At 33.0% G+C, this 24,915-nt stretch overlaps 2 protein-coding genes across 4 annotated transcripts; both read left to right on the top strand.

Moving 5' to 3' along the window:
- The first annotated feature begins 2,927 nt into the window (after positions 1 to 2,927).
- LOC114422081 lies at positions 2,928 to 12,040 on the top strand. 2 transcript variants are annotated; one of them, XM_028388274.1, is made up of 9 exons: positions 2,928 to 3,206; positions 4,126 to 7,131; positions 7,208 to 7,291; positions 8,405 to 8,557; positions 8,732 to 8,895; positions 9,684 to 9,831; positions 9,928 to 10,050; positions 10,674 to 10,761; positions 11,602 to 12,040. In XM_028388274.1, exons 2-9 carry the CDS (start codon positions 4,318 to 4,320, stop codon positions 11,787 to 11,789), a joined length of 3,762 nt encoding a protein of 1,253 aa, XP_028244075.1. In that variant the 5' UTR covers positions 2,928 to 3,206; positions 4,126 to 4,317; the 3' UTR covers positions 11,790 to 12,040. The 2 variants fall into 2 exon arrangements, with proteins under 2 accessions (XP_028244075.1, XP_028244076.1); XM_028388275.1 differs by having other exon boundaries at positions 2,928 to 3,100; positions 11,602 to 11,789.
- A 1,138-nt stretch (positions 12,041 to 13,178) lies between these two features.
- On the top strand, positions 13,179 to 21,229 carry LOC114422082. 2 transcript variants are annotated; one of them, XM_028388277.1, is made up of 10 exons: positions 13,179 to 13,316; positions 13,418 to 13,492; positions 14,396 to 17,531; positions 17,616 to 17,678; positions 18,384 to 18,536; positions 18,661 to 18,824; positions 19,183 to 19,330; positions 19,412 to 19,534; positions 19,857 to 19,944; positions 20,799 to 21,229. In XM_028388277.1, exons 3-10 carry the CDS (start codon positions 14,727 to 14,729, stop codon positions 20,990 to 20,992), a joined length of 3,738 nt encoding a protein of 1,245 aa, XP_028244078.1. In that variant the 5' UTR covers positions 13,179 to 13,316; positions 13,418 to 13,492; positions 14,396 to 14,726; the 3' UTR covers positions 20,993 to 21,229. The 2 variants fall into 2 exon arrangements, with proteins under 2 accessions (XP_028244078.1, XP_028244077.1); XM_028388276.1 differs by having other exon boundaries at positions 13,181 to 13,492.
- The last annotated feature ends 3,686 nt before the right edge of the window (positions 21,230 to 24,915 follow it).

Below are 24,915 nucleotides of genomic sequence, written 5' to 3'. Positions count from 1 at the left end.
TTGTAACACCTTTTAATTATTGAATTGATATTTTTTTATTTTAGAAAACAAGAAGAGAATCTTAAAATTGTGATCCCTATAGTTACATTCATATTCATATTAATGAGTACTTCTCAATTTTTAAATTTTTAATATTTTTTAATCAATGTCCAAAAATTTGGTTAAATGATTGCTTTGTTCTCAAGAAGGCATGCAACATGCATGACAAACTAGTAAAAAGTTTAGAGGGGTTTAGATATTATTTTTAAGTCATAAATATGCCTAGAAGAATTAATAATAATTTTAAAAAATTTCTGATATTAATTGAGAAATTTTATATGAAATGACAAAAGTGCCCATTGGACACTACAAAGAGCCAATTAGAGTTTTTACGAGGAAAGAAATAAAATAAAATAAAAATACTCACTTTATATTTTTGGCCCTAGTGCGATTCGAATGTGAATATTTTCATAAGCTCGGTTAACTATTCCTATTCCTATAAGCTATCTTGGAGAGTTAATTTACTATGAAACAAGTTTTAAAAAAATCTTATAAACTAGTTATAAGATATTTCCGTAAGCTCTCTCACATAACTATACAAGTATTTGCAACATAAGTCTAAATTAATAAGCGTTTGAGAAGCTCTTTCAAATGGAGTCTCAAAAATTAATATTACAACAGTGATTTATACAATTTCAACTCAATATTATAATGATTGATAGTTATATTAATTATATTTGTTTAACTTTTAATTGTAATTGTTAATATATATTATCTTTATTATTAAACTTAAATATTGTGGCATAGTTAATTTAATTCCATTTTCATTTTAAATGTGTTACGAATTATAAATTATGATATTTGTAAATGAAATATAATGTCATACTATTATAAGATTATGAATTTTATTTAAATATTATTATAATAAAATATTATTCCATTTTCATTTGATATTATTTACATATTATAAAAAATATTAATTAATTATTACTAGTTGAATTTCCCAGTTACATCTTTGAACTTTGAATAAGTATCAAATGACTTCATCCATTTTAAAAACTTTGATATGTCTAATGGGTTTCGATTTAAAGTATTTTCATATGATATTTCCTTCGTTTATTAGTTTTATAATAAGTGTCGTATATAAATAATAATAAATACTATAAAATTAAGTGTCATTTTAATATAATATTAATTAATACTTTTTTCTACTTATATTATAATAAGTGTCATTTAACTTTGTAATATACTAATCCATAGCATTTAAATATTATGGGTCTTGAGTCTAGACTCTTGACTTAGACACCGAAACGTAATTTTATGCCTTCAATAATTATTTTACGTTTAGTTTCTTAATCAGTGTTAGTATTTCTCTAAAATTATTACTCTGTTTTTATAGGAAAAATTATTACTCTTTTATTTGCTTTTATTATTTTTATTAAAAAAAAACTTGAGTTCAATGAAAGATTTAGATTTTCCAGTAAAAATTAGTGAGATTATTTGTTGACCTCATTTGATTTATGTGATATTATATTTTTTTATCTTTTTAGATCGGAAAAAGATCGAGGGAGATAATAATTTTTTTAGTTATTTATTTTTTAAAAATAAAATAAAGAAAATGACAATTTTTAGTTGTGATTATATTGAGTTAATTTTTTTAAAAGATTTAATATCGTTTTTTTATTTATTATGCTTTATACTTGTTTTGTTTTGATTTATTATGTTTTAAAAATTCTATTCTGGTTCATTTTTGAAATGTATTGTTAATTTTAATATTTTTTTAAAAAGATCAAAATGAAACTTTTAAAATTGAATATACTAAAATAAAACAATTATAAAATATAATAAATTAAAAGTGATATTAAACTTGTTTTAGGCTTAAATGTAATTTTGGTCTTCCTATTCTTTAAATTCATAATTTTTAATCTCTTATTTTACAATAGAGACATTTAATACTTTTATTTTTTAAAATACATAATTTTAGTCTCCTATTTTAAAATAAAGATATTTTAGTCTAACAATTTTATAAAATTTATAATTATGATTCTTCCATCAAGTTGGAAAGACATTAATTGATAAGAAATTAATCTAATATAACTTAGATTTGAGGTAAAATTGCATTTTTGGTCCCCTACTTTATCTTTAGTTTCGGATTTGGTCGCCCAGTAATTTAATTTACGAATTGGGTCCTCCTATTTTGTAAAATCGTGCAATGTTGGTCCCCACATAATTGGACATTGACCGTTAACAAGTGATGGTGTCACGTGTCATGATCTGATTAATTAATAAAAATAACATGACATGTCAACTCCATAAAAGATGAAATGTATTGTTGTTTTTATTGACCAATCAGAACATGACACATGACAATCATCATAACCGTCAACATCATCATTTACTAACGGTCAACTTCGAATTGTGCCTAGGGGATCAACATTGCACGATTTTACAAAATAGGAGAACCCTAAATTAAATGACTTGAAAACCAAATCCAAAACTGAAAGACCAAAAATATAATTTTGCCTAAATTTGATGACATAACACGAGATTATTTATTTAATTTATGTTATAATTAAGACTAATATTTAACAATTAACATTTTCGGTTTAATAGAAAAACTAAAATCATAAATTTTATAAAAGTGAGAGACTAAATATTTTTATTTAAAAATAATAAAATTAAAATTATGAATTTTAAAAATATAAGGATTAAATATTTTTATTTTAAAATAAAAGATTCAAAATTACTTATTTAAAAAAATGAAAGGAATTTTAAAACTGTTTTTAAAGATCAATACACATGATTTAGCAAAACGAAAGTTGGTAAGAAATGGCCACGTTGTCCCTTCTGTATTTATCTGTAAGGAAGGAGCTAGATTGATTTTTTCTTGTTTGACTAAATGCAGAAATAAATATAAATAAATAAAAAAACAATAATAAATCTAATTTCGGCATAAACGAAAACGGAAAGGACGGTGGGTGCAACTGGGTAGAGCAGAGAGAGAAAAAAGAACCGTCTTTTTCTGCTGAAAGGAGTTCAACAGCTTGAAGTACAAGTTGCTTCACACACTGGTGTGAAACCAACGTTACTGCGTGATACCCAGTGGAGAAAAAACAAGGGGGTTCGTTTCATTTTCCTCTCAAACCTCTTTTTCTGGATTCAAAATTTGGTCTTTATTGTGATCCCTTCTTGGCTTGTAGCTGCATCTTTTCAGCTGAGGGCATTGGGTAAGGGAAAGTTCTGTTTTTTAATCAGCGTTTTTGCTTCATTGGGTGGCTAGATTCAGTTTCATATTCTGTCTGTATTCTGTTTTGTTTGTGATTCTCTTTGTTGGTTTTGTCTGTTTTTGCTTTTGTTTGGCTCATTGTGAAGTGAAGCTATTGGCAGGTAGAACAGAACCCTAGATTGATTTTCCTGGGTTTGGGGATTGAGATGGAGTTGAAGGGGTTGGGTTCTCGTTGTTTTTCTGGTGGAGTCTAGACTGTGACCAAATTTGTTAAATTTGGATGTGTTTCTATTGTTGTTTATTGGTGTTTCAGTTTTTTGGATTGGTGATGGTGATGGCCTCTCTTGCTTGACTGCTACTTGCAAATATGTTTGAATATTAGCTGATTTACCCCTAAATGCAATCGGTTTGTTAGTTTTCTTGCTTATAAGATCGTCAAAAGCTTTATAAATTTTGTGGAATTGAAGACCTAAAATTATGTTAGACTAGTTGAATGAAGAGCTAATAAGATGCCATTGTTATTGTCATTTTGCAATTTGTTTGATAACTTACCAAGGCATTCGCAAGTTTGCACGATCTCTGTGATGTATAGTCATCCAAGTCATGCCCCAAAGACATAACAGTCCTTTAGCCATGGAAAGGCCATTACCGTTGTCTATTAAATAGAGTATCTTTTCACGCGCCAAATTCATCATTTGGTACCAAAGCTATTTACTGCATTAAAATTTGTTAATGCTAATTTAGCAAAAGGTGCGGCCATTGTGTGGGCTTTTTTTTTTTTTTTCTATAATTATTCTTTTTGCAACTTAGCATATAGTGTCGTCTGCAGGCATGTCATATATTTGTTTCCATCTACAGTGACATCTTATTGAATGTTAATTTGTTGCTAGAACTTGTCTTGATTCCATTGTGTTTTACAGGGAGCTTGCTTTGTATTTAATTTGCAATTTGGGAGCGCAAGTACAACTGTTATTGATTGTTTTCAAGATTGCAGACGCTTCTTCAAATTTCTATATGGTGACTAAAACTGCTCAGTTACTAAAAGTGTAGAGCTTCTTTTTGACTCAGATTTTAATGTATTTTTCTATTATAACGAAGAAAAAGATAGTGTGATGGAACAATCAAGATTCCAAAACACGGTTCTATACAATAACATGGAACCTAGACATGATGAATACCACCACCCTGGGTCACAGTCAGTGATGCAGGACCATATGGATGGCACACATGCCGGTAGAAGACCAGCTGACCTCAATACATCAGAAGTTAAACCTGTACTTAATTACTCCATACAGACAGGTGAAGAATTTGCTCTTGAATTTATGAGAGATAGGGTGAATATCAGGAAGCCTGTATTATCAAATGTCAGTGATTCCAATTATACCCCAGGTTATATGGAATTGAAAGGCATTTTAGGCATCAGTCATGCAGGATCTGAAAGTGGATCTGATATTTCTATGCTCTCAATGGTTGACAAATATCCAAAAGAATTTGATAGAATGAATACATCATTACCTGGAGACAGAAGCAACTATGGGTCGATTCGATCAATGCCAAGAACTTCATTGAATCAGGACAATAGACAATTTGTGCCTGGCTATGGCTCTTTTGGAGTTTATGATAGATCAATGATGATGAAGTTTCTTTGCAGCTTTGGTGGTAGAATATTGCCACGACCATGTGATGGAAAGCTAAGGTATGTTGGAGGCCAAACACGCATTCTTCGAATAAGAAAGGACATATCTTGGCAGGAGCTCATGCAGAAAGCATTACAAATATATAATCAGGTTCATGCAATCAAGTATCAGCTTCCTGGGGAAGATCTTGATGCTTTGGTTTCTGTGTCCTCTGATGAGGATTTGCAGAATATGATGGAGGAATGTAATCATCTTCTAGATAGAGAAGGATCACAAAAGCTTAGGATGTTTTTGTTCTCCATGAGTGATTTGGAGGATGCTCAGTTTGGTCTCAGCAGCATTGGTGATGATTCTGAGATCCAGTATGTTGTTGCTGTTAATGGCATGGACTTGGAATCAAGAAAAAACACAACCATGTTTGGTGTCAGTTTTTCTGCAAATGATATAAATGAATTGGACAGGCAAATTAGTATTGACAGGGAGACTAGTAGAGTTGGTGTAGAATCTATTGCACAAGGTGCTCCCCTGACTAACAATTTTAACTCATCATTGGCTACTCAGTCTTCACCACCAGTGCTACCAACTTCCTCAAATTCTTATGATGCGTATCCACAGTTTTATGGTGATCAAATGATACGCCGTGGGGAACCTAGTGATCAATATATTATTAATCATGGCCTTATTCCTTCTCATAAACCTGTTATTGGAGAGACTCCTATCATTATGCCTCCTCATATGCTTGTTAATCAACAAGGGATTTTGAGTGAAGGCCTTCCACCTCATGGAATACAAGTACAAAATTCAGAAATAGCAGGAACATTTGCAAGCAATCTGGTTGATAGTTCAATTCAACAAGGAAGTGACCCTGGGAAAATTTTTGCCTCAGAATTACCATCAACAGCTCCTGCACAACTGCTTAATAATGGTTACATGAAAAATAATTTTCCTGAAGCATCAGTTGTTGTTACTGCACCAGAGGGGCATTCGTTGCATCCAACAAAGATGGACAAGCTCCCAGATTATGAAGAGACTTCTTCTACATCTAGCAGTGCATTTGGTCCTGCTTATGTTGATTCCCACTACAATGCAGCTGACTTGAGTTCTCTTCATCCTCCTCCTCTTCCTAAAAGAGTTTACTATTCGGAGAGAATTTCACGGGAACAATTAGAGTTGTTGAATCGGTCCTCAAAATCAGATGATACAAACAGTTCTCAGTTTCATGTTTCAGATTTACTTTCTGATGTCAACCCACCAGATTCAGTTACAGAATCTGGTGACAAGTTGCATGGTGGAAATCTGCCTAATCTATCTGAGGAATTAGGCATCACAGGGAAGCCCTTGCATGCAGATGGCTATGCCATTGATAATGGGGCTGTCAATCATCAAATATACAAACAGCTGCCTGATGCAAGCAGTCAGATGAAATCAAAGCTAACTGAGCATGTGAGTCCTGAGTTGAAGCAGGTATCATTGGACAATGGAGGACGCAAAGATTTGTTAAATAAGGATAATGTTGTTGGGTTGGAAACAGAAATTTATAGTATAAATAACTATAACAAACCCCTGATTGATGAGACAAAAACCAGCAAACCAGACTTGCCTATTTTGCACCAGGTCTCTTCTGATAAGCACCTTGATGATCCAGCATCCATTCTTCCAGAAGTTGATTGGGGTGATACCTCTGTGAAGGAGTCTAATGAGGATATTAATGTTCAAGCCTTACCTGTTTCCATAAATGGGAATACAACTACAGATGAAGATTCTGAAGAATTTCCTTCAAATGTTGTTTCCAAACAAGCGCAAGGTGACATCCTTATTGATATTAATGATCGGTTCCCACGTGAATTTTTCACTGATATGTTCTCTAAAGCAGTACTTGAAGAAGATCCCTCTAGTCTGCATCCATTAACTTCAGATGGAGTGGGCTTAAGTGTAAACATGGAAAATCGTGAACCTAAACGATGGTCATATTTTCAAAAATTGGCTCAAGAAGGGATTGATAATGTGTCTCTTATGGACCAGGATCATCTTGATTTTTCACCAGGAAAAGTGGTTGGAGAAAATAGGGCTCAACATGTTAAACCTTTAACAACTGATGAAGTTTCTCTGAACCATGCAGAGTCCCACCTTGATTTTGTTGAAGAAAATATAAGAGACTTGCATGGAAGGATTGGAGCAGAAACCACTGTTCTAAAGTCAAATTATGATCATTCCCAAGTGAACGACACCGAAAGTATGCAATTTGATGTTATGATGGAAAACATAAGAGCACAAGAGTCAGAATATGAGGTATGATTTCAACTATTTTTGGTTTTGGATTATGTATAAATATGTTTATCTGCTTACAGAAGTTCTTATCACTTAGGTTGGGAAGTTTGAAAAAAGGAATAGCAATCTACCTCCTCCTGATCCTTCTTTAGTAGGAGAGTTTGATCCAAGTACCTTCCAGGTAAGATGCTTATTCTTGCGTTTGCAATTGTGGGAGGGGTATTAAAGAGGATTTTGGTAAAAAAAATTCCTTACTTGTTACCTGATTTCTGTTAATGGATTGTTGTCTTGTGTATAAATGAATGCTACTAACAATAGGATTGAAATTTTCATTTTACTGGTCTGGTTCTTTAAATATTCATTTAATTATTGAGGTTTCATTAAGTTGGGTTCAAAAGTTAAGGTTTGCACTTTGCAGTAGATACGCTTGCATTTTAGTGACGAACATGACCTGATCATGTTAATCCATTCCTACCCTTCTGTTTCCGTTTAAATCCTATCAGTGCCGAATATGTTGCGAAAATAGCAATTAAAAAATCCCCCAATGCTTTTTGTTCTACTTTTAGAAGAATGACACTTAAAATTCCTTACAGGTTAGAATCACTCCGCCCTTGTGTTAAAATTAAAACTAAGGGTGTGCTTTACCAGACCAGAAGTTAATAAATGGAAATTATGTTTGTATCTAGAGTAAATAGTCAAATTCTTTGTCAAGTGTCAACTACTGTTCGTTCTGTTTTCTTTGTAATTTCTATGAGTTCTTTGTAGCAACCCTTGTCTTCTAAAATTACTTCAAACGAAAACTTATTACACTACTAGAAATTTGAACTGTTGCTATCATCAATGATATGAGTACGGAAACTGCACAAAATAGTTGAGACAGATCTGATTATTAAATGCACCAATTTCAACCGGAGGTAGCAGTGTGTGTCTGTGTGTTTCACCCTGTGGAGCTTTTTAGGGTGATGTTGGGAAGTAGAAATTATGAAATATGTAACTATTTTAATTCTTTTGTGAAGTGTTTCTTTATTCAAATTCTTTCGTGAAGTGTTTCTTTGACATGATCTCTAACATGTAGATTAACAATGCATTTTATGGACAACTCAATCATATTCTTGGTTGTGGTATGTGTCTTAGACATTTTTTCTTCCCTCATTTGACCTTGAAGTTTATGCTTCTCTGATCATCTAGCTGTTTTTCACAAATATTCACAGGTTTCAGATATGCACTCATTGTCTTGCTTGAACACTGGCCTGAAAATCTTTAATTTCTTTCTTTACTCTAATGCACTTTTTAGGTCATAATGAATGATGATCTTGAAGAGCTGAAGGAACTGGGTTCTGGTACCTTTGGGACTGTGTATCATGGGAAATGGCGAGGAACAGATGTTGCCATTAAAAGAATAAAGAAAATCTGCTTCACTGGTCGATCATCTGAGCAAGAGAGACTGGTAAGTTATAATTTAATTTCTGTTGACGGCATGCTCTATCTCTTTTTATTATAAATTATTTCCTACCTTTTTATTCTTACTTATTTTCCTTCCAACTAAATTTACTTGAAAGTGCTTCAATCAATGATTGATAGATTTTGAGGCGTGTGAGATGATATTTGTTTCATTTCTCAGACTGTAGAATTCTGGCGGGAGGCAGAAATTCTTTCCAAGCTTCATCATCCAAATGTGGTGGCATTTTATGGTGTAGTGCAGGATGGACCAGGAGGAACAATGGCTACTGTTGCAGAGTACATGGTGGATGGTTCTCTTAGGCATGTATTACTTCGCAAGGATAGGTAAGGCAACTATAAAAAAAGTTTTTGCATTTTTATTCATATCATTGTATTTAAAAACTAACCAGTAAAGTGCTATCATATATCATCAGCTGAAGATTTATTGCTGCCTATTAGAATTCTAGAGAGAAAAATGAGATTTGTATATCTCATTGTAGAATTTACAAAAGGCACTGAGATCTCTAACAATAACAGTACTTATACTGTTGAGATTCAGTTGTAACTGAAAAGTAACTAAAGCTAACCGTTAACTAACTACAGTAGTAAACTAAACTGAGTTAGTTACTCATATACACTACTTATACACTATACACTCTTACCCCCTTCTGCCCCCCCTCCCCCGGCAAACTCAAGGGGGCTGAGAAACCAAAGGTAGCTCAGCTACATTGAGTTTGGAACTCAAATATGTGAATCGAGTAGGTGAAAGAGGCTTGGTGAGTAGATCTGCCCACTGATCTGTCCCAGGTATATGCTGAACCACTAGCTGCTTGGTGAGAACCTTTTCCCTGACAAAAAAACACAACACATCCAACTGCATGTGTTTGTTTCGAGCATGTAGAACCAGGTTGTGAGCCAACTGAACTGCACTGAAATTGTCAGAGCACTAGAGGTGTAGTGTGAGGAACTGCAAGTTCCTGAAGAAGAGTTTGAATCCAGAGGATATCAGGAAAGTCATGTCTTGAAAACAATAACAATTCCTGTCTCATGAAATGCATTATAGTATTTACACTTGTATGTGTTTGGTGATGATGAATTTCATTTTTTACTGAAGGATCTAGATTTCATTGTAGGTATCTTGATCGTCGCAAGAGACTGATAATTGCAATGGATGCAGCTTTTGGAATGGAATATTTGCACTCAAAAAATATTGTACACTTTGACTTAAAATGTGACAATTTGTTGGTGAACTTGAAAGATCCTATGCGGCCTATATGCAAGGTATCTAGCTGGAATTTTTTCTCCAGTTTTCTATAAATACGAAATGTTCTACATTTAAAATAGACATTTAGTAGACTAAGAAATTTGTTTTTCCAGGTTGGGGATTTTGGCTTGTCAAAAATTAAACGAAATACCTTGGTTTCTGGTGGTGTGCGAGGGACACTTCCTTGGATGGCACCAGAGCTGCTGAATGGTAGCAGCAACAAGGTCTCAGAAAAGGTAGAATTTTTAGTTGTCTGAATGAAATGCCTTTCTATTATCCCATGATGAAGAATGAAATTTAACTAAGGAGCTGAGTTGTATTGATTGCTTTTCTTGATGTTAAAATAGCCTTAATCTCATAGCGAAGAGTCTCTTTAACTAGTTCATATTACCTGGACAGTGGGATTACATTCTTCCATTCTTTTCTCTGTTCTGATCTATGAACCACCTCTTTTCTGAATTTTGAGTAATTTTTTTAAACTTCTGAGCATTTATATGTATATAGTATAAATTGTTTAATCTGCATAAAAAATTTCAGAATAGTGGCTGTCTTGCTATGTGCTATCCTGCCATAGCATTTTTGGGCTTGTCTGCTATGTGTTGCTATCCAAGATTGATAACTATTCCTTGGAATAGAAGTTTAAGCAATTTTTTTTCAACAAAGCATACAAAATTTCCTGTTTATTTCTTTTTCTACTTTTGGAAATCTTTTCAGAAGAGAATAAGGGATGCTTGGAACTTTCACCTTGATATTTTTTGGAAAGGAATATCTGAAAATTAAATAATTTCAGTTTACAATCCTTATGTATCACCTTGGTACTTGGAGTTTTTGATTTCTGATTTTCAATTTTGATTTGTAGGTTGATGTGTTCTCCTTTGGCATAGTATTATGGGAGATTCTAACTGGTGAGGAGCCATATGCCAATATGCACTATGGTGCAATCATAGGTAGGATCTTTTTCTTATGTTCTTTTTCATGTCTGTGCAACTACATTCTTGCTGCATCCTCATGAAAACGGTTTCTACTTTTCATTAATTAACAATATTTGGAAAGTTTCTTCTGTAGTTTCTTTAAACAGTGACCATCATACCAGATTTTGTGAAATTGGTAATCAAAGTTGAGAATTAAGGTGAGGAAGGTTGGACTTTCAATAGAACTAGGATAATATCAAATGAAAATGTGTTATATCACAGATTAAAGATGAAAAGGAGGAGAAATCCTATGGTTTTAGGCCTAGGATTCGGGGCATGACACTAAAATGTGTTAGGCAACTATGTATTCATGATATATGTGATCAAAATTTTACAGCACTCTGCCAAATTGCTTGTGTCTGCCTTTTCCTTTTCACATTCAATATCCTTCCTTTAATCCTTTTATCCCCTCCAATTTGAGGGGTTCAGGATGGAACCCTTTTTTTTTTTTTTTTTTTTTCTTTTTTCCAATTCATTCATAAAAGTATTCAAACAATGGAATGTTAACTTCGTTCCATTTCAATTTATTTCATTCTATTCCATTCATCATCAGGTATCCAAGCATAGTCGTAAGGATTGTTCTAAATTTTACTGCCTCTCACTTGCTCAAGTTTTCTAGTGTTTTTGCATTTGTGTCTTGCAGCTACATTTTCATGTCAATGATATAAAAAATGCAGAAGCAACCTTTTGTTGCTTTGGAAATGACACACGCATATGCTGGTCTAAAACGGGCATCCAGACATACTATTCTTGTACTCCACTAGTTATCTATTTATCATACTGGCTCTACTAACTAATTTCTTTCTACTTATACAGGTGGGATTGTGAATAACACATTAAGGCCAACAATCCCAGATCATTGTGATTCTGAATGGAGAACACTGATGGAGCAGTGTTGGGCACCTAATCCTGCAGCTAGGCCATCCTTCACAGAAATAGCCAGTCGATTGCGCATAATGACTGCAGCAGCTAGCCAAACCAAAACACAGAAGGCATCTAAATGATTGAAACAGATCCTGGTGTTGCTTCCCCCCCTCTTACACCAATGTTGGTATTGATGCTTTTTCTTGATAAAATTGGATACTGTTAAATTTATTCATTGAACAGTACTCCAAGGCTGTATTTTATTACCAGGGGCAATGCTATCTGGTACACTATTATTTTCTTGATGATTCAATGCTCGCCTGATTAAATTTTTGTTGTACATTCAACTGCTTTAATAGAAATTCAGATGTCATTTTAGTTTGTTTGGCTACCTATTTTTTTCTTTTTAATTTTCACATTTCTCTTCCCTTACTATTGCCACATATTGGAGATCTCACATTCACATCGACTATTGACATCATCAAAGTAAAATATATAATTGGGGGACACCTTTCACCTTACAAGGTGATTTTGATAAATAAGCTATCATTTGTTTTATGAACAATGTCAACGTTTTTTATTTTTTCCATTTGTTTTTTCGCTTTACTATCTTGTAGCAATGGCTCAATTTTAATGGTTTGATATCCAACTCACATTTTGGAGTTCAACGTTACACAAAACTGACTCTATTTGGACAGTAAAATTAGCTTCATTTTGTTGTATGCAGATTATTGCTAGAGTAATAATTCTCGTGTTATAATTTGGTTTCATACTTGTGATCCATATTAATTTGATCAAAACATCCATAAATGTCAGGTAACAGGAAAAGTGAATTATGATCTTAGACAAATCTTACATATAATTGTACCAAATATTCCAAAGTTTATAGCTTTTTCTTTGAGAATTCTGTCACATACAAAATTATAAAAAAAAAAAAGGTGTTTGATTCATCACTGTATAAAAAGAACGAAATAAATATTTCAACAAGTTCTATTTTAAAAAAGAATCCCAAAAAACTAACTAAATAAACCAATGTGTGTAAGTCGACCAAATAATAAAAAGTTTGATAATTAATTATCTCTTTATATTTAGAAATATTTATTTAATAGCATTTATCCTAAGTTCACCTCATTAAAATATGAAACTTAGTTGTGAACAAATTTTAAAAACTATTTTTTATTAATTATACATTGTCGATGCAATTATTTTCTTTTCTCATGCAATTATTTTTTTAAAAAAAGTTCAACAGGGTTCTATTATATGCCTTTTAACAACGTTCACTTCGTCAATTCTAACGTTTTTCAACAAGTTGTTTGTAAAATTTTATTATTTTATCACCATATATATAATATAATAATAACGTTATTTTTCTCTCGTTGTAAAACCAACACGTGACTAACGATTAACGAACTATTGCAGTAAGAATGATAAAAAAAAAAGGTGCAATTTTTTTTTAACAACTGTTTCTTCACTCCTTTGACTGTTTTGCTGACACAAAAAGTTATTTTATTCCAAAACAGGAAAACACAGCTTCTCAAATCCACAGATATAGAGAGAGAAACAAGAGAGAGAGTGTGCGCTGTCATTTTGTTCCAAAAGGATAATTGAAGTTGAAGTAGATTCAGACAGTTTTTTGGAACCCAAAAGAACAAAAAAAAAAAAAAAAGGTAAATCAAAAGATGGGGTAGACAAAGTTGGATTCTTTTTGGTTTCTTTCTTTCCCATGTATATCTTTGTTTTTTTCATTTGATTTTAGTTTTTCCCCCAGACACCAGCCATGGCTCTTCCTCTGAAACCTTCTTGAGCCAAAGGCTGTATCAAGCTCAAAACAATCATCAGTCAGGTATTTTTAGTTGATTCTGATTCATCCTTTTCATGATTCAGCTGTGATTTTGTGTTTGATGATGTCTTTTTCTGTTAATTGAGTCAAATTTGATTTGTGCACTTACGATCCTCCATGCTGTGTTTTGATGGGGGAAGGTTGAAGTTAAGACCCAAGTTTGATAATTTGTGGATTGTATAATCATGGGAGAGTTGAGCAACAGTGATCTAATATATGGGTCTGTTTGTTTAGTTGACCTTGACTGTTTATTCACTTTTTCCTCCATTTGATCTTTGCATGTGGTTTGATTTGCTCAAAGAATATCTTTTAACCTTTTTTTTTTATGGTTGGTGTTGGGTTTTGCTTCACTACATCCTGCTATGGTTCTATTACTAGACAATATTTTGGGTGATGCATGTTGGATAAGGAATTTTCAGAGCAAGAAGTTCCAGTTTATAAATCCTTTTCTTCTTATTATTATGTAGGTAGTGTATGTAATTAGAAGAAGTTAAGGAATGAACTAGGGATTGAAAGGAATAAGTACAAGAACTTATTTTATCCAAGGACCAGAGTCTACTATCTGATTACTAACCATGAAAACAATTTAGATCTATAGTATCCTCAACCTTAAGATTGTTAGAAAGCTGAGTTTTGTGAGATTGTGTTCTTCAAACAATTATAAGAGGCCAATTTTATTTTTTTTTGGTGAATCGTGTATGGCAGGTAAATAAAATTGCTAGTGGTATATGAGATATTGAATATTATGACAATTTTCATAGGTTGGTGATATATTTTCTTATTGATTTTATTGGGTATAATTCTTGTGATCTTTTATCTTTTATCCATTCCTATTATGTAGTTGTTTTTATATCTTGCTACATCTCTTCTAAGCTAAGCAGTTTCTAAATTTCATCATGCATATAGGGTGACATATTCTGAAGGTAGTTTGATCTTTGAAGAAAGTACCTTATTCTTGAGAATTCTTAAGATTATGGAAGCTTCTTCAGGTGTTGATTATGCTGACACAAACATGAGCATTAGCAAAGGTTCTTTCTGACCCATTGCCATGGGTAAAGAATTCAAAGTTTCAAATTGCTGGAGTTGTTAGCAGTCCTGTTTGTGAGATTTGGAAATTGAATTTACAGTATTAGGTGCATTATTTCTATATGATGTTAAGTGTCTTTCCAGAACTGTGGCTTTACAGTGAATCCATGCATTTAACTTTACAAATGAGACTTTGATTAGACAACCAAGGATGCAGAAACATCAATACAATTCCATGGAACCTCGAAATGAGGAATTCCATTCTGCACCACAGTTGGTCCCGCAAGACCTTCGTGATGGCATGCATATCAATGCACGACCTCCGCCATTTAATATGTCAGAAAATAAACCTGTACTTAATTACTCCATACAGACTGGTGAGGAATTTGCTCTCGAGTTTATGAGAGATAGGGTGAATCTCAGGAAGCCTGCCTTTCCAAATGTTGTGGGTGATCCCAATTATTCAACAGGCTATATGGAATTGAAAGGCATTTTGGGCCACCCTGGATCAGAGAGTGGATCAGATATTTCTGTGCTCACAAAGGTTGAAAAGGGTCCAAAAGAGTTTGACAGAAGGAACTCTTCTCAACACCAGGACAGAAGTAATTATGGTTCAGCTCAATCCATTCCTAGATCTTCATCTAATCAAGACAGTTACCGAGTTCTTCATGGTACTTCCTCTTCTAGTGTTTCTGAAAGCGCATCAATGAAGATGAAGGTTCTATGCAGCTTTGGCGGTAAAATATTGCCACGGCCTAGTGATGGAAAGCTTAGATATGTTGGGGGTGAAACGCGTATTATTAGTATAAGACGGGACATACGTTTTCATGAGCTTATGCTTAAAACATCATCCATCTATAATGAAACTCATGTGATAAAGTATCAGCTCCCTGGAGAAGATCTTGATGCATTGGTTTCAGTATCTTCTGATGAGGATCTGCGGAATATGATGGAGGAATGTCATGATCTACAAGGCGGCCGAGAATCAAATAAGCTTAGGATTTTTCTGTTATCTATGAATGATTTGGATGATACTCAGTTCGGTATAGGTAGCATGGATGGTGATTCTGAAATTCAGTATGTCGTTGCTGTTAATGGTATGGGCATGGGTTCAAGAAACAACTCAATCCTTCGTGGTGAAAGTGGCTCTACTAATAACTTACATGAATTGAATGGACACAATAATGAGAGGGAGACCAACAGAGTTCTCATGGACACATTTGGTGTTAGCAGTTCATCCTTGACTGACAATGTTAAACCATCACTGGCTATTCAATCTTCACAACCAGTGCTTCCAATCTCCTCTAATGCTTATGAAACCCATCCATTGTTTTATGATGAGCAGATTATTCACCACGGGGAAGCTAGTCATTATCCACTACAGCATGGCCTTGGTCCTTCTAACAACTCCGCTCACAATCTTGAAGAGATTCCAGTTTCTATGCCAACTCATGGCCTTGTCAACCAAGGAATCATGAATGATGGACAAGCATCCAGTCAGTTGCAGGTACAAATTTCAGCTATGCCAGAAACGCTGGTGAAAAGAAAGGGTGATAATTTCATTCATACAGGCAATGACCCAGGAAAAGTTTTCCCCTTGGAAGCACCATATCCTATTCCTTTGCAGCCATTTGAGGGCAATTTGCATGCTAATATATCAGATGCTTCAGCTACAGCTGCTATATCAGAAGGGCTTCATCCTGCATTACCATCAAAGAACAAGGGTAAGCACCAGCAGTCTGAAGATGCCTCTTCATTAATTAGTAGTATGAATCCCACACAGACTCCCAAGTCTGTTGAAGATGACTTCTTTACTACAGCCACTGATGCATTCAGCCATGCTCATGTTGATGCCGAGTCCAATGTAATTGATTTCAGTTACCTTGAACCACCTCCACTTCCCAACAGAGTCTATTATTCAGAGAGAATTCCAAGGGAGCAGGCAGATTTGCTGAACCGATCTACAAAGTCAGATGATGCTCATGGTTCTCACTTACTCATGTCAGATTTGCTTTCTGACTTCAGCCAGAAAAATTCAATTACAGAATCCACTGACATGTTGCACAATGGGAATACATCAAATCTGAACATGATGTCCAGCTCAGCAGGAAAGCCTTTGCAAGCAGATGGCCATACCATTGATGATGGATTTGCCCCGCCACAGACATACAAACAGTTGCCTGATACAACAATTAAGGTGAATCCAAAGTTATCACAGCATGTGAATTCTGAGTCGAAGCAAGTGCTAGAAGATAATAAAGTTTCTAGAAATGAGGATCAGGTTCTTAGTTCTGAAAACGAAACCAAAGGCACCGAACATCTTGCATTTCATCAAGTTCCTTCTGTTGAACAAAATCAGAATCTAGCATCTAAACTTCCAGACCTCAATTTGGCTGAGGTTTCTACCAGGGAGTCTGATAATGATACTAAGGTCCAATCCCAGACTTTTCCTTTAACTGGAAACACAGGCCAAGATGTTTCTCAAGATTTTCCCCCAGAAGCTAAATCCAGACCTACTCAGGGTGACATTCTGATTGATATCGAGGACAGGTTTCCCCGTGATTTCCTTTATGACATGTTCTCCAAAGCAATAATTTCTGAAGATTCCTCAAGCATTGGTCCATTACCAACAGATAGAGCAGGTTTGAGCTTAAATATGGACAATCATGAGCCTAAACGTTGGTCATATTTTCAGAACTTGGCTCTAGAGGGGTTTGATAATGTATCTCTAATTGATCAGGATAATCTTGGTTTTTCGTCTGCTGTGAGAAAAGTACAAGAGGGGGATAGTAAATCTCAGCCATCTGCTCCTCAACCAGCTGGTGGTGTTTTGGCAGGACGCACAGATTCCCACCTAAATATTGGTGAAGAAAATCAGAAAAATGTACCTGTAGCAACTAAAACAGAAGCAAGTATCTTTCACCAAAAATATGAGCATTCCCAACTAAAGGGCAATGAAAATAAGAACATGGATGCCATAATGGAAAACATACGACCACAGGAGTCTGAATACCAGGTATGTTATTAGTCGTTCTTTATCTGAAGAGCCTGCACAAATTTGCTCTTTTTGCTGACAACTACTGTAATGAATTGAAATTAGGATGACAAGAATGAACCGAGGAATGTGGTTGTAGCAGGGGAATTTGACACCAGTACTGTGCAGGTATCATGCTTGGATGTATCATTTCGTTTGCGTTGATGTATTATACCAGTCTTTTCTACAGAGAATAATAATTTGAGAAATGCTAGCAACACTCTACTATTAGTTGGAATTTATTGAAAATTATTAATTTTTGTGGTCCTACTACCTATTTAATGAGTCTCTCTCCTAATTTTGTGGTTTTTAATAATTTTAACCAACAATAGAGTGTGTTGCTATAGCACTCCTCTAATAATTTTAGTCTACTTTTTTATTGCCCATTGTAGAAATTGAGTTCAATTTTCTATCTTGTCATAAATGGATTACTGTCTAACATATGATCCTACACTTACAATATTAGCATGTGTGAAATTTATAGGTTAAAGTATGCTCTGGCAGGATATTTATTCTACCTTGGTTAACTACTTTGATGCTACATCTAAGTTTATTCTTGAAAAGTACAATGTCACTCTTAGGTGACCCTGATGTTAATTGACTCATTAATCCACAACCATTACATAATCTGTTTTTGCCAGTAACATGGACCTATGAATGACTGGCATATCTTACATAAGCTTGTTTCTATAAAATTGACTTGAAGAACATCTGTACTAGATGATGGCTTGGTTGCTTAATGGACTTTTTTTTTCTCTGATGACATTATAGAATTTGAGTTCATAAGATTTACTAGCATTTAATTTATACATATATTTATAATGCAAATGGCAGTTCATAAAGAATGAAGATCTTGAAGAGTTGCGAGAGCTGGGTTCTGGTACATTTGGGACTGTGTACCATGGAAAATGGAGAGGATCAGATGTTGCAATTAAAAGAATAAAGAAAAGCTGCTTCGCTGGTCGATCTTCAGAACAAGAAAGATTGGTAACTTGCCTATGAATCACCGACAATGATTGTGTTCCTTTTCTCATGTTTTAGTCTCATATTTTTGTCAAGCCACTATTTTATTAAAGGGACTTATATTGATGTTATTCATTTCCACTCTCAGACCATAGAGTTCTGGCGGGAAGCTGACATACTTTCCAAGCTTCACCATCCAAATGTGGTGGCATTTTATGGTGTAGTTCAGGATGGACCAGGAGCAACATTAGCGACTGTTACCGAGTTCATGGTGGATGGTTCTCTTAGGAATGTTTTGCTTCGTAAGGATAGGTAATGCATCCATCCTCCTAAGGATCTCATATTGAAATTTCCCATGACTTACAGACTTAGTCATGCAAAAATTCTCTCTCTGTGTGTATAAACATTAAATAGGCAGTGTCTTGTCAAAATGGTGATTTCTTATATAGAAAGAGATAGATACAGAATTTTCATACAACATGGTCTTTGGAAATTTTAACATAAGAGGTTTTGTTACCATCTTAATTTATTTCATTTCTATAAATGGGTGCTATTATTTTTCAGTGAAAGCCCTTACATTTTGCTACTTGTTATAATCCTTAGAGACCATTTACTATTTTTTCACCAAGAAAAATGGTGAGATTTTTGCATGATCTTATCCTGATTTCAGGTATCTTGATCGCCGCAAGAGGCTGATAATTGCCATGGATGCTGCTTTCGGAATGGAATATTTACACTCAAAAAATATTGTGCATTTTGACTTGAAATGTGACAATTTGCTCGTGAACTTGAAGGATCCTATACGGCCAATATGCAAGGTATCTGTTCAAGCTGTGGATTTTTCATTCTATTATAATTGTCTTCAGTGTGACAAAGCTACGAAACTTGCTTTTCACCAGGTTGGCGATTTTGGCCTATCAAAGATTAAGCGAAATACCTTGGTGTCTGGTGGTGTTCGTGGAACTCTACCTTGGATGGCACCAGAGCTGCTAAATGGTAGTAGCAATAAGGTCTCAGAAAAGGTAAAACTTCACATCATGACTGGAAATGTAGAATCACGGTTAGTTACAACGAATACAAAAATAGCTACAAGTTGATTCAAGTTTATCTTCTATTAGATATTGAAATTGCCACCAACAAGCTTGTAGTTCAATTGGCACCTCCCTATACATTTTTAAGACTTTTTCATTGAGTTCCAATATAATCTTTCTCGAGATTCAACATTGAAACAAGAAAGAAATTACTTTGCCTATTTAGTGGATAGTCCTTTACTGTCTCTCCTTATATCTATTGTTTTAGAAGCATTGATTATTAATTAATGCTATTATGCTTCTTTATCTTTAGGTTGATGTGTTCTCTTTTGGCATTGTCTTATGGGAGATTCTTACTGGTGATGAGCCATATGCTAATATGCACTATGGCGCAATCATAGGTGCGGTCTTTTTCTCTTCTCTTTGGAACCTTGTTTACAGTTGCTTGGACTCTAGTAGTAATCTTTCACTTTTCTGAGGCACTAGTTTGCATAAATAGTAGTTTGATTGCATTGATAGAGCTTTTATTAAATTCTCTTAATAATCAACGTACACTGTCTGAATTTAATTAACTATAATAAAACTGATCAAATAGGTAAAATCTGAAGGCCTAGGTGGATAATAGCCACTAGCAATCAAGTTAAAAAGGCCCCTATATAGGTTATACTTATAGCTAAACTAAAATAAAAAGTAGAACACTTCCGTATTTAAATTCAAGTTACCCACTTTCTTCAACTTACAAAAGCAACCCTTAGACAACCTGAAGAGTAGAAACTCATCGGGCAAGCTAAATCATCTTATCTTGTCTAATATAATATTAGAAATTAAATATTTTTCACTACTCCTTTCTTGATATGTAAGTTTCCTTAGACATATGTTGGGTCTATTAGTTTCCAATGACATTTCACATCTGTTAATGAGAAAATTACAAAAGACAAATGCTTTTTGCTAATATGTATAAACTATAAAGTTAAAAATGACTCAGATTTATTTTTATATTCTAGGTTGTAGTTTCAGCTGGTTTACATAAAACTGCATTGCCCTTGCATGCATGCATCTAACATCTATGAACTTTTTTTCCTGTAATAATTTGCTTAACTTCTCTGGAACTAACATGATCTACTTTCTCACATTTTTCCATATTTTCCGCACTCATATTTTGTTCATACATACTGATGATTAAAGAAATCATTCAGTCTCCCCTCATCCCCACCCAAAAGATTTTTTTTCTCACTTCCTTGCACACTACATGCAGGAGGCATTGTGAATAACACATTAAGACCTACAATCCCTAGTTATTGTGATCTTGAGTGGAAAACACTAATGGAGCAGTGTTGGGCACCTAATCCAGCAGTAAGGCCATCCTTTGCCGAAATTGCTCGCCGCTTGCGTGTGATGTCTGCAGCCGCTAGTCAGATCAAAGGACAGGGCCACAAGGCATCTAAATGAAAACCAGCGGATTTGATCTGATTGCCACACACGGTTCATTCAATTATGCTCCAAAAAAGATATATATTATTGTTATACAAGGGCCAACAATAGTTGTTTGTATTGTAGTTTTCTGGCCCCTGCTCTTTTTGTATTTGATTGTGAATATGTATATGTGTGCATGTGAAAAACCACATAAATAGGCTGTGCAAATTAACATTTGGACTTAATGCTATTTCCAAAGTGAATTTTGGACGACCTGTTCTCTCCTTTTACTTTCTCAGGATAAGTAGTTTAGATATCTCCTAGAGAAATTAAAGAAGACTACAAAAGTGTGGGAAAAATGGAATTTACTAAGGGAAGATTCAACTAACAATTAGCCTAGAGCTGAAGTTTCATGATTAAGTAAAAGCTGAAAAGCTGCATATGACAAAATGTTAATGCTATTGAGTTTTTCTTTATCACTTTTCTATTAGAAGTATTAAGCAAGGCTTGTTTATCATCACTGACATCTCGAGTTGATTCCTTAGGTATGAACTGTTTTAAATTATCTCTCCAAACTATAATAGTAGTGGGGGGAAAATGTTGATTGCTGTCTTTTATGCTTTTCTTCTTTTGCCACTACCCTTTCGCACTTTATTTCACAGATTTATCTGAAGCAACATGGAAAAAAAATTCTAATTTGATTTACTATGAAAAGAAACAAGAACGCTTCGCAATTGTTATTGTCATTGTTTGTTGATTGTGCTGTGGGTTTTTGAGGTTTCGGAAATGGGAGAAGAAGAAAGGGGTGAGATATCAGGTTTGTAATTTTGTTTTTCTTCTCGCAATTTGTTGCTGTTTTAAACTGCCAAAAATCATACTATTGCATTATTAAATTAAAAATCAAAATTTTAAGATAAAAAAACTGTCACAAATAGTGAATTTCATGGGAGGGACTAAAATAAGCAAATTTAAACTTTGAAAGACCACTAACATATTTAAATTTCATAAATAATATAAATTTATTTCTTTCTCTTTTGACAACCCATTTAAACAATAGAAATATTCTACTTTTTCTCCATTCATCTCTTCTCTAATTTCATCCTCCCTAATTCATCTCTTCTCTATATATAAAAAACTTCACATTGAAGGTTAATCAACTTCATTACTTATCACAATAATATAAGACTTTGTTGTTTAATGACACGAAAATTTTTACTTTGATTTAGAAGTATTAAACTTTATAGTTGAAAATAGGTTTGCTCATTAATTGTGACCTATGGTTAGTCCACATGAAATTAATTAGGTCAAATCAATACTAAATAAATGAAGTTAAATTAGAGGTTTTGTTTGATTTATTTTATATATAAGAAACAACTTAAAATATCTTTTTGCATTAATATTTTCACAAAAATATTCTGCAATATAAGTCATTTTTCTAACTTTACCTGACATGTAGAGCAATTTACAAACCTTAATTTGTCTCCTCTCTTGCATAGTTAATAAAAAGTAAAGTAATAAATATATTTAACATGAAAGAGAATAAAAAAAATTAAAATCAATAAAAAATATTTGAAAAAAAAATTATGTTTTATTAATGTTAAGGTAGTTTTGAAAAAAAAACTTATAAATTTAAGATAAATTAAATGCTATTAACTAAGTTAACTATATTTTTTACTTCTTATAAATCATTTAATTAATTCTTATAAAAAAAAGACAAGAAATAATACTAAACAATCAAAAGAGAGATGGGTAAAATTGAGAAAAAAGATCTAGGGACATGGGTGGTGGTAGTCACGATCTTCTTCTTGCAATTATTAATCAAAGTCAATGTTTCAAATTACAGACTAGCCATACATATTCACACATAAAAAAAATATAATAACAATTTGTATTAGATTAATTTTTATAAGTATAATTTTTATCTAATAAAAATAAAATTACTAATATAAATATTATAAGTTTACATTAATTATAACAGTAGTATAACATATTATCAAACAATCTTATTAATATAAAAATAATATACATCGGCATATATATCAAATACTAATTAGTCTAATGCATTATATTTATATACAAAGAGTTCAAATACAAATAATAACAAATAATTAAGTGAATGTCCAAAAGAAGTCATGACAAATGAGATATTTATATACTAAGAAACCAATAATACCTAATCGTATCTTTCAAAATCTTATATTAAACATAAAAATGTGATATTTTCGATCAATTTTACTTTCCTGAAAATAAATTTTGATATTTTAAAATAAACGCAACCAAAGTGCAAAACAGTAAAGTGATGTAATTGATTTCATATGTAAATATATTGTTTTCCTAGTAATGCAACCTCTTATTGTGTGTTTGTCACATGTCTATATTTGGTCGGCCAGGACAAGCGATGAGACACAAAAGTTGGGCTGAAAATGTCTCCATGTTAGCTGAAAATGTCTCCATAATAAATTATGGAAAAACTTCCACATCGCATATTAGCTGCAGTAAAGTACTTTAATCATAACATTTCCTTCCTTGCTAGTTGTTACTTTAATAAATTATGTAGTTATTCTTCTCTTAATTATAAATATTTTACTTTAAATCTATTTACCTCATATGGTCAACTTGTAATTTTCATGTGCATTATTATTAGAAATTCTCTCACATGGTTTTTTTAGTACATTAACAGCCTAAATATATGATTTTGGAAAAATCTTTTCATTTCTGCATTATAGACATCACCGTATACCATTTTTATTTTTTATTTTTTATATTTTTTTTCTCAACTAATCACTACATTTAAAATTCGTTTTTATATGTATATGTCTTATAGTAATAATTCATAAAAATATTTTTTTCCTCTTATTTTCTTCATCAATCAATTAAATGTCTAACAATCACATAGATCTCAATCAATCAAATGTCTAACAATCACATAGATCTTGTGTCACCCCCTGTTGCTTATACCTCTTTTATCTTAATTTTTTTTCACTTGCTACCATCCAAACATGATAAAGATAATGGGCGTGTCAAGAGAGAGTCATTGGTCCCCTTGATGGGAAAATAGGTCAACATAATAACAAATTCTGAAATGAATTCCTCAAAACTTGTAAGAACATGTGAGGAGCACTAAACCAATAGACTCTCAATTGATATAATAGAGACAAGAAGATGAAATTTCAAAATATAGATCAGAGAATGTAAAATACTTATCTCTCTCCAAATATCTTTTTTACGACAATTTGAAGTATCGCGTGTGTAGAATCTGTTGTCCAAAAATCAATCCGATCTAACGGTGAATGAATATAAAATTGCAATCTAAAAAATATTCTCTGGTGGGTGTGCAAAAATATACAAAAAACACAATAATTTTCTCTTTTTCTTCTTTCTCTCTCAATTATTTGTGATTATTTTCCCCACTTAAACAAGTCTCTCTCTTTTTGTGTCTAACTCTAACCCCTCTTCATTTAAGTCTTTACTCTAAATAGGAGGAGAGTCCAAAAAACCCAACACCCCTATCTACTCACTCCATAACCTTAAAAATAATATAAAGATGATAAAAACTAAAATGTAGTAAACTTATCCAATCAAAAGAGTAGGCAAGCAAATTGTTGGAACACTTTTTTATGTATCTTTGTAAATTTTTTTTAAAATAAAAATAAAATAAGAGAAAAATAAGAGTTTAAAATCAAATAATAGTGGGTGATAGTTAAGAATAAAATAAGGTATAAATGTATTTAGATCAAAATTTCATATACATTTATATGTATAAAAGATATTTTGAAGTTATATACATAACAAAGAGAAATAAAATATATTTTAAAAATATATAATATCAAATGTAATATTTAAAATTTTTAACAAAAAAGTTATAGGGTAATATTTAAGATTTATTCATATATTCAACTAAATATGGATAACATGTTGCCCAAGGACAAAGGCGAAAAAGGTTGAGTTCCCTCCATGGT

The sequence above is a fragment of the Glycine soja genome, chromosome 8, assembly GCF_004193775.1.
Source record: "Glycine soja cultivar W05 chromosome 8, ASM419377v2, whole genome shotgun sequence".
Lineage (NCBI taxonomy): Eukaryota > Viridiplantae > Streptophyta > Magnoliopsida > Fabales > Fabaceae > Glycine > Glycine soja.
Note: the sequence above shows the minus strand (reverse complement) of the source record. Positions and strands in the feature narration are given on the sequence as shown.

What these genes read in the sequence shown, in the direction of transcription:
- LOC114422081 (XM_028388274.1), top strand. Translation starts at nt 4,318, where the DNA reads ATGGAACAATCAAGATTCCAAAACACGGTTCTATACAATAACATGGAA. An exon ending in CACAAGAGTCAGAATATGAG is followed by an intron (nt 7,132 to 7,207) that starts GTATGATTTCAA and finishes CTTATCACTTAG; the next exon opens with GTTGGGAAGTTTGAAAAAAG. An exon ending in GTATTACTTCGCAAGGATAG is followed by an intron (nt 8,896 to 9,683) that starts GTAAGGCAACTA and finishes ATTTCATTGTAG; the next exon opens with GTATCTTGATCGTCGCAAGA.
- LOC114422082 (XM_028388277.1), top strand. Translation starts at nt 14,727, where the DNA reads ATGCAGAAACATCAATACAATTCCATGGAACCTCGAAATGAGGAATTC. An exon ending in CTTCAGAACAAGAAAGATTG is followed by an intron (nt 18,537 to 18,660) that starts GTAACTTGCCTA and finishes TTCCACTCTCAG; the next exon opens with ACCATAGAGTTCTGGCGGGA. An exon ending in CTATACGGCCAATATGCAAG is followed by an intron (nt 19,331 to 19,411) that starts GTATCTGTTCAA and finishes GCTTTTCACCAG; the next exon opens with GTTGGCGATTTTGGCCTATC.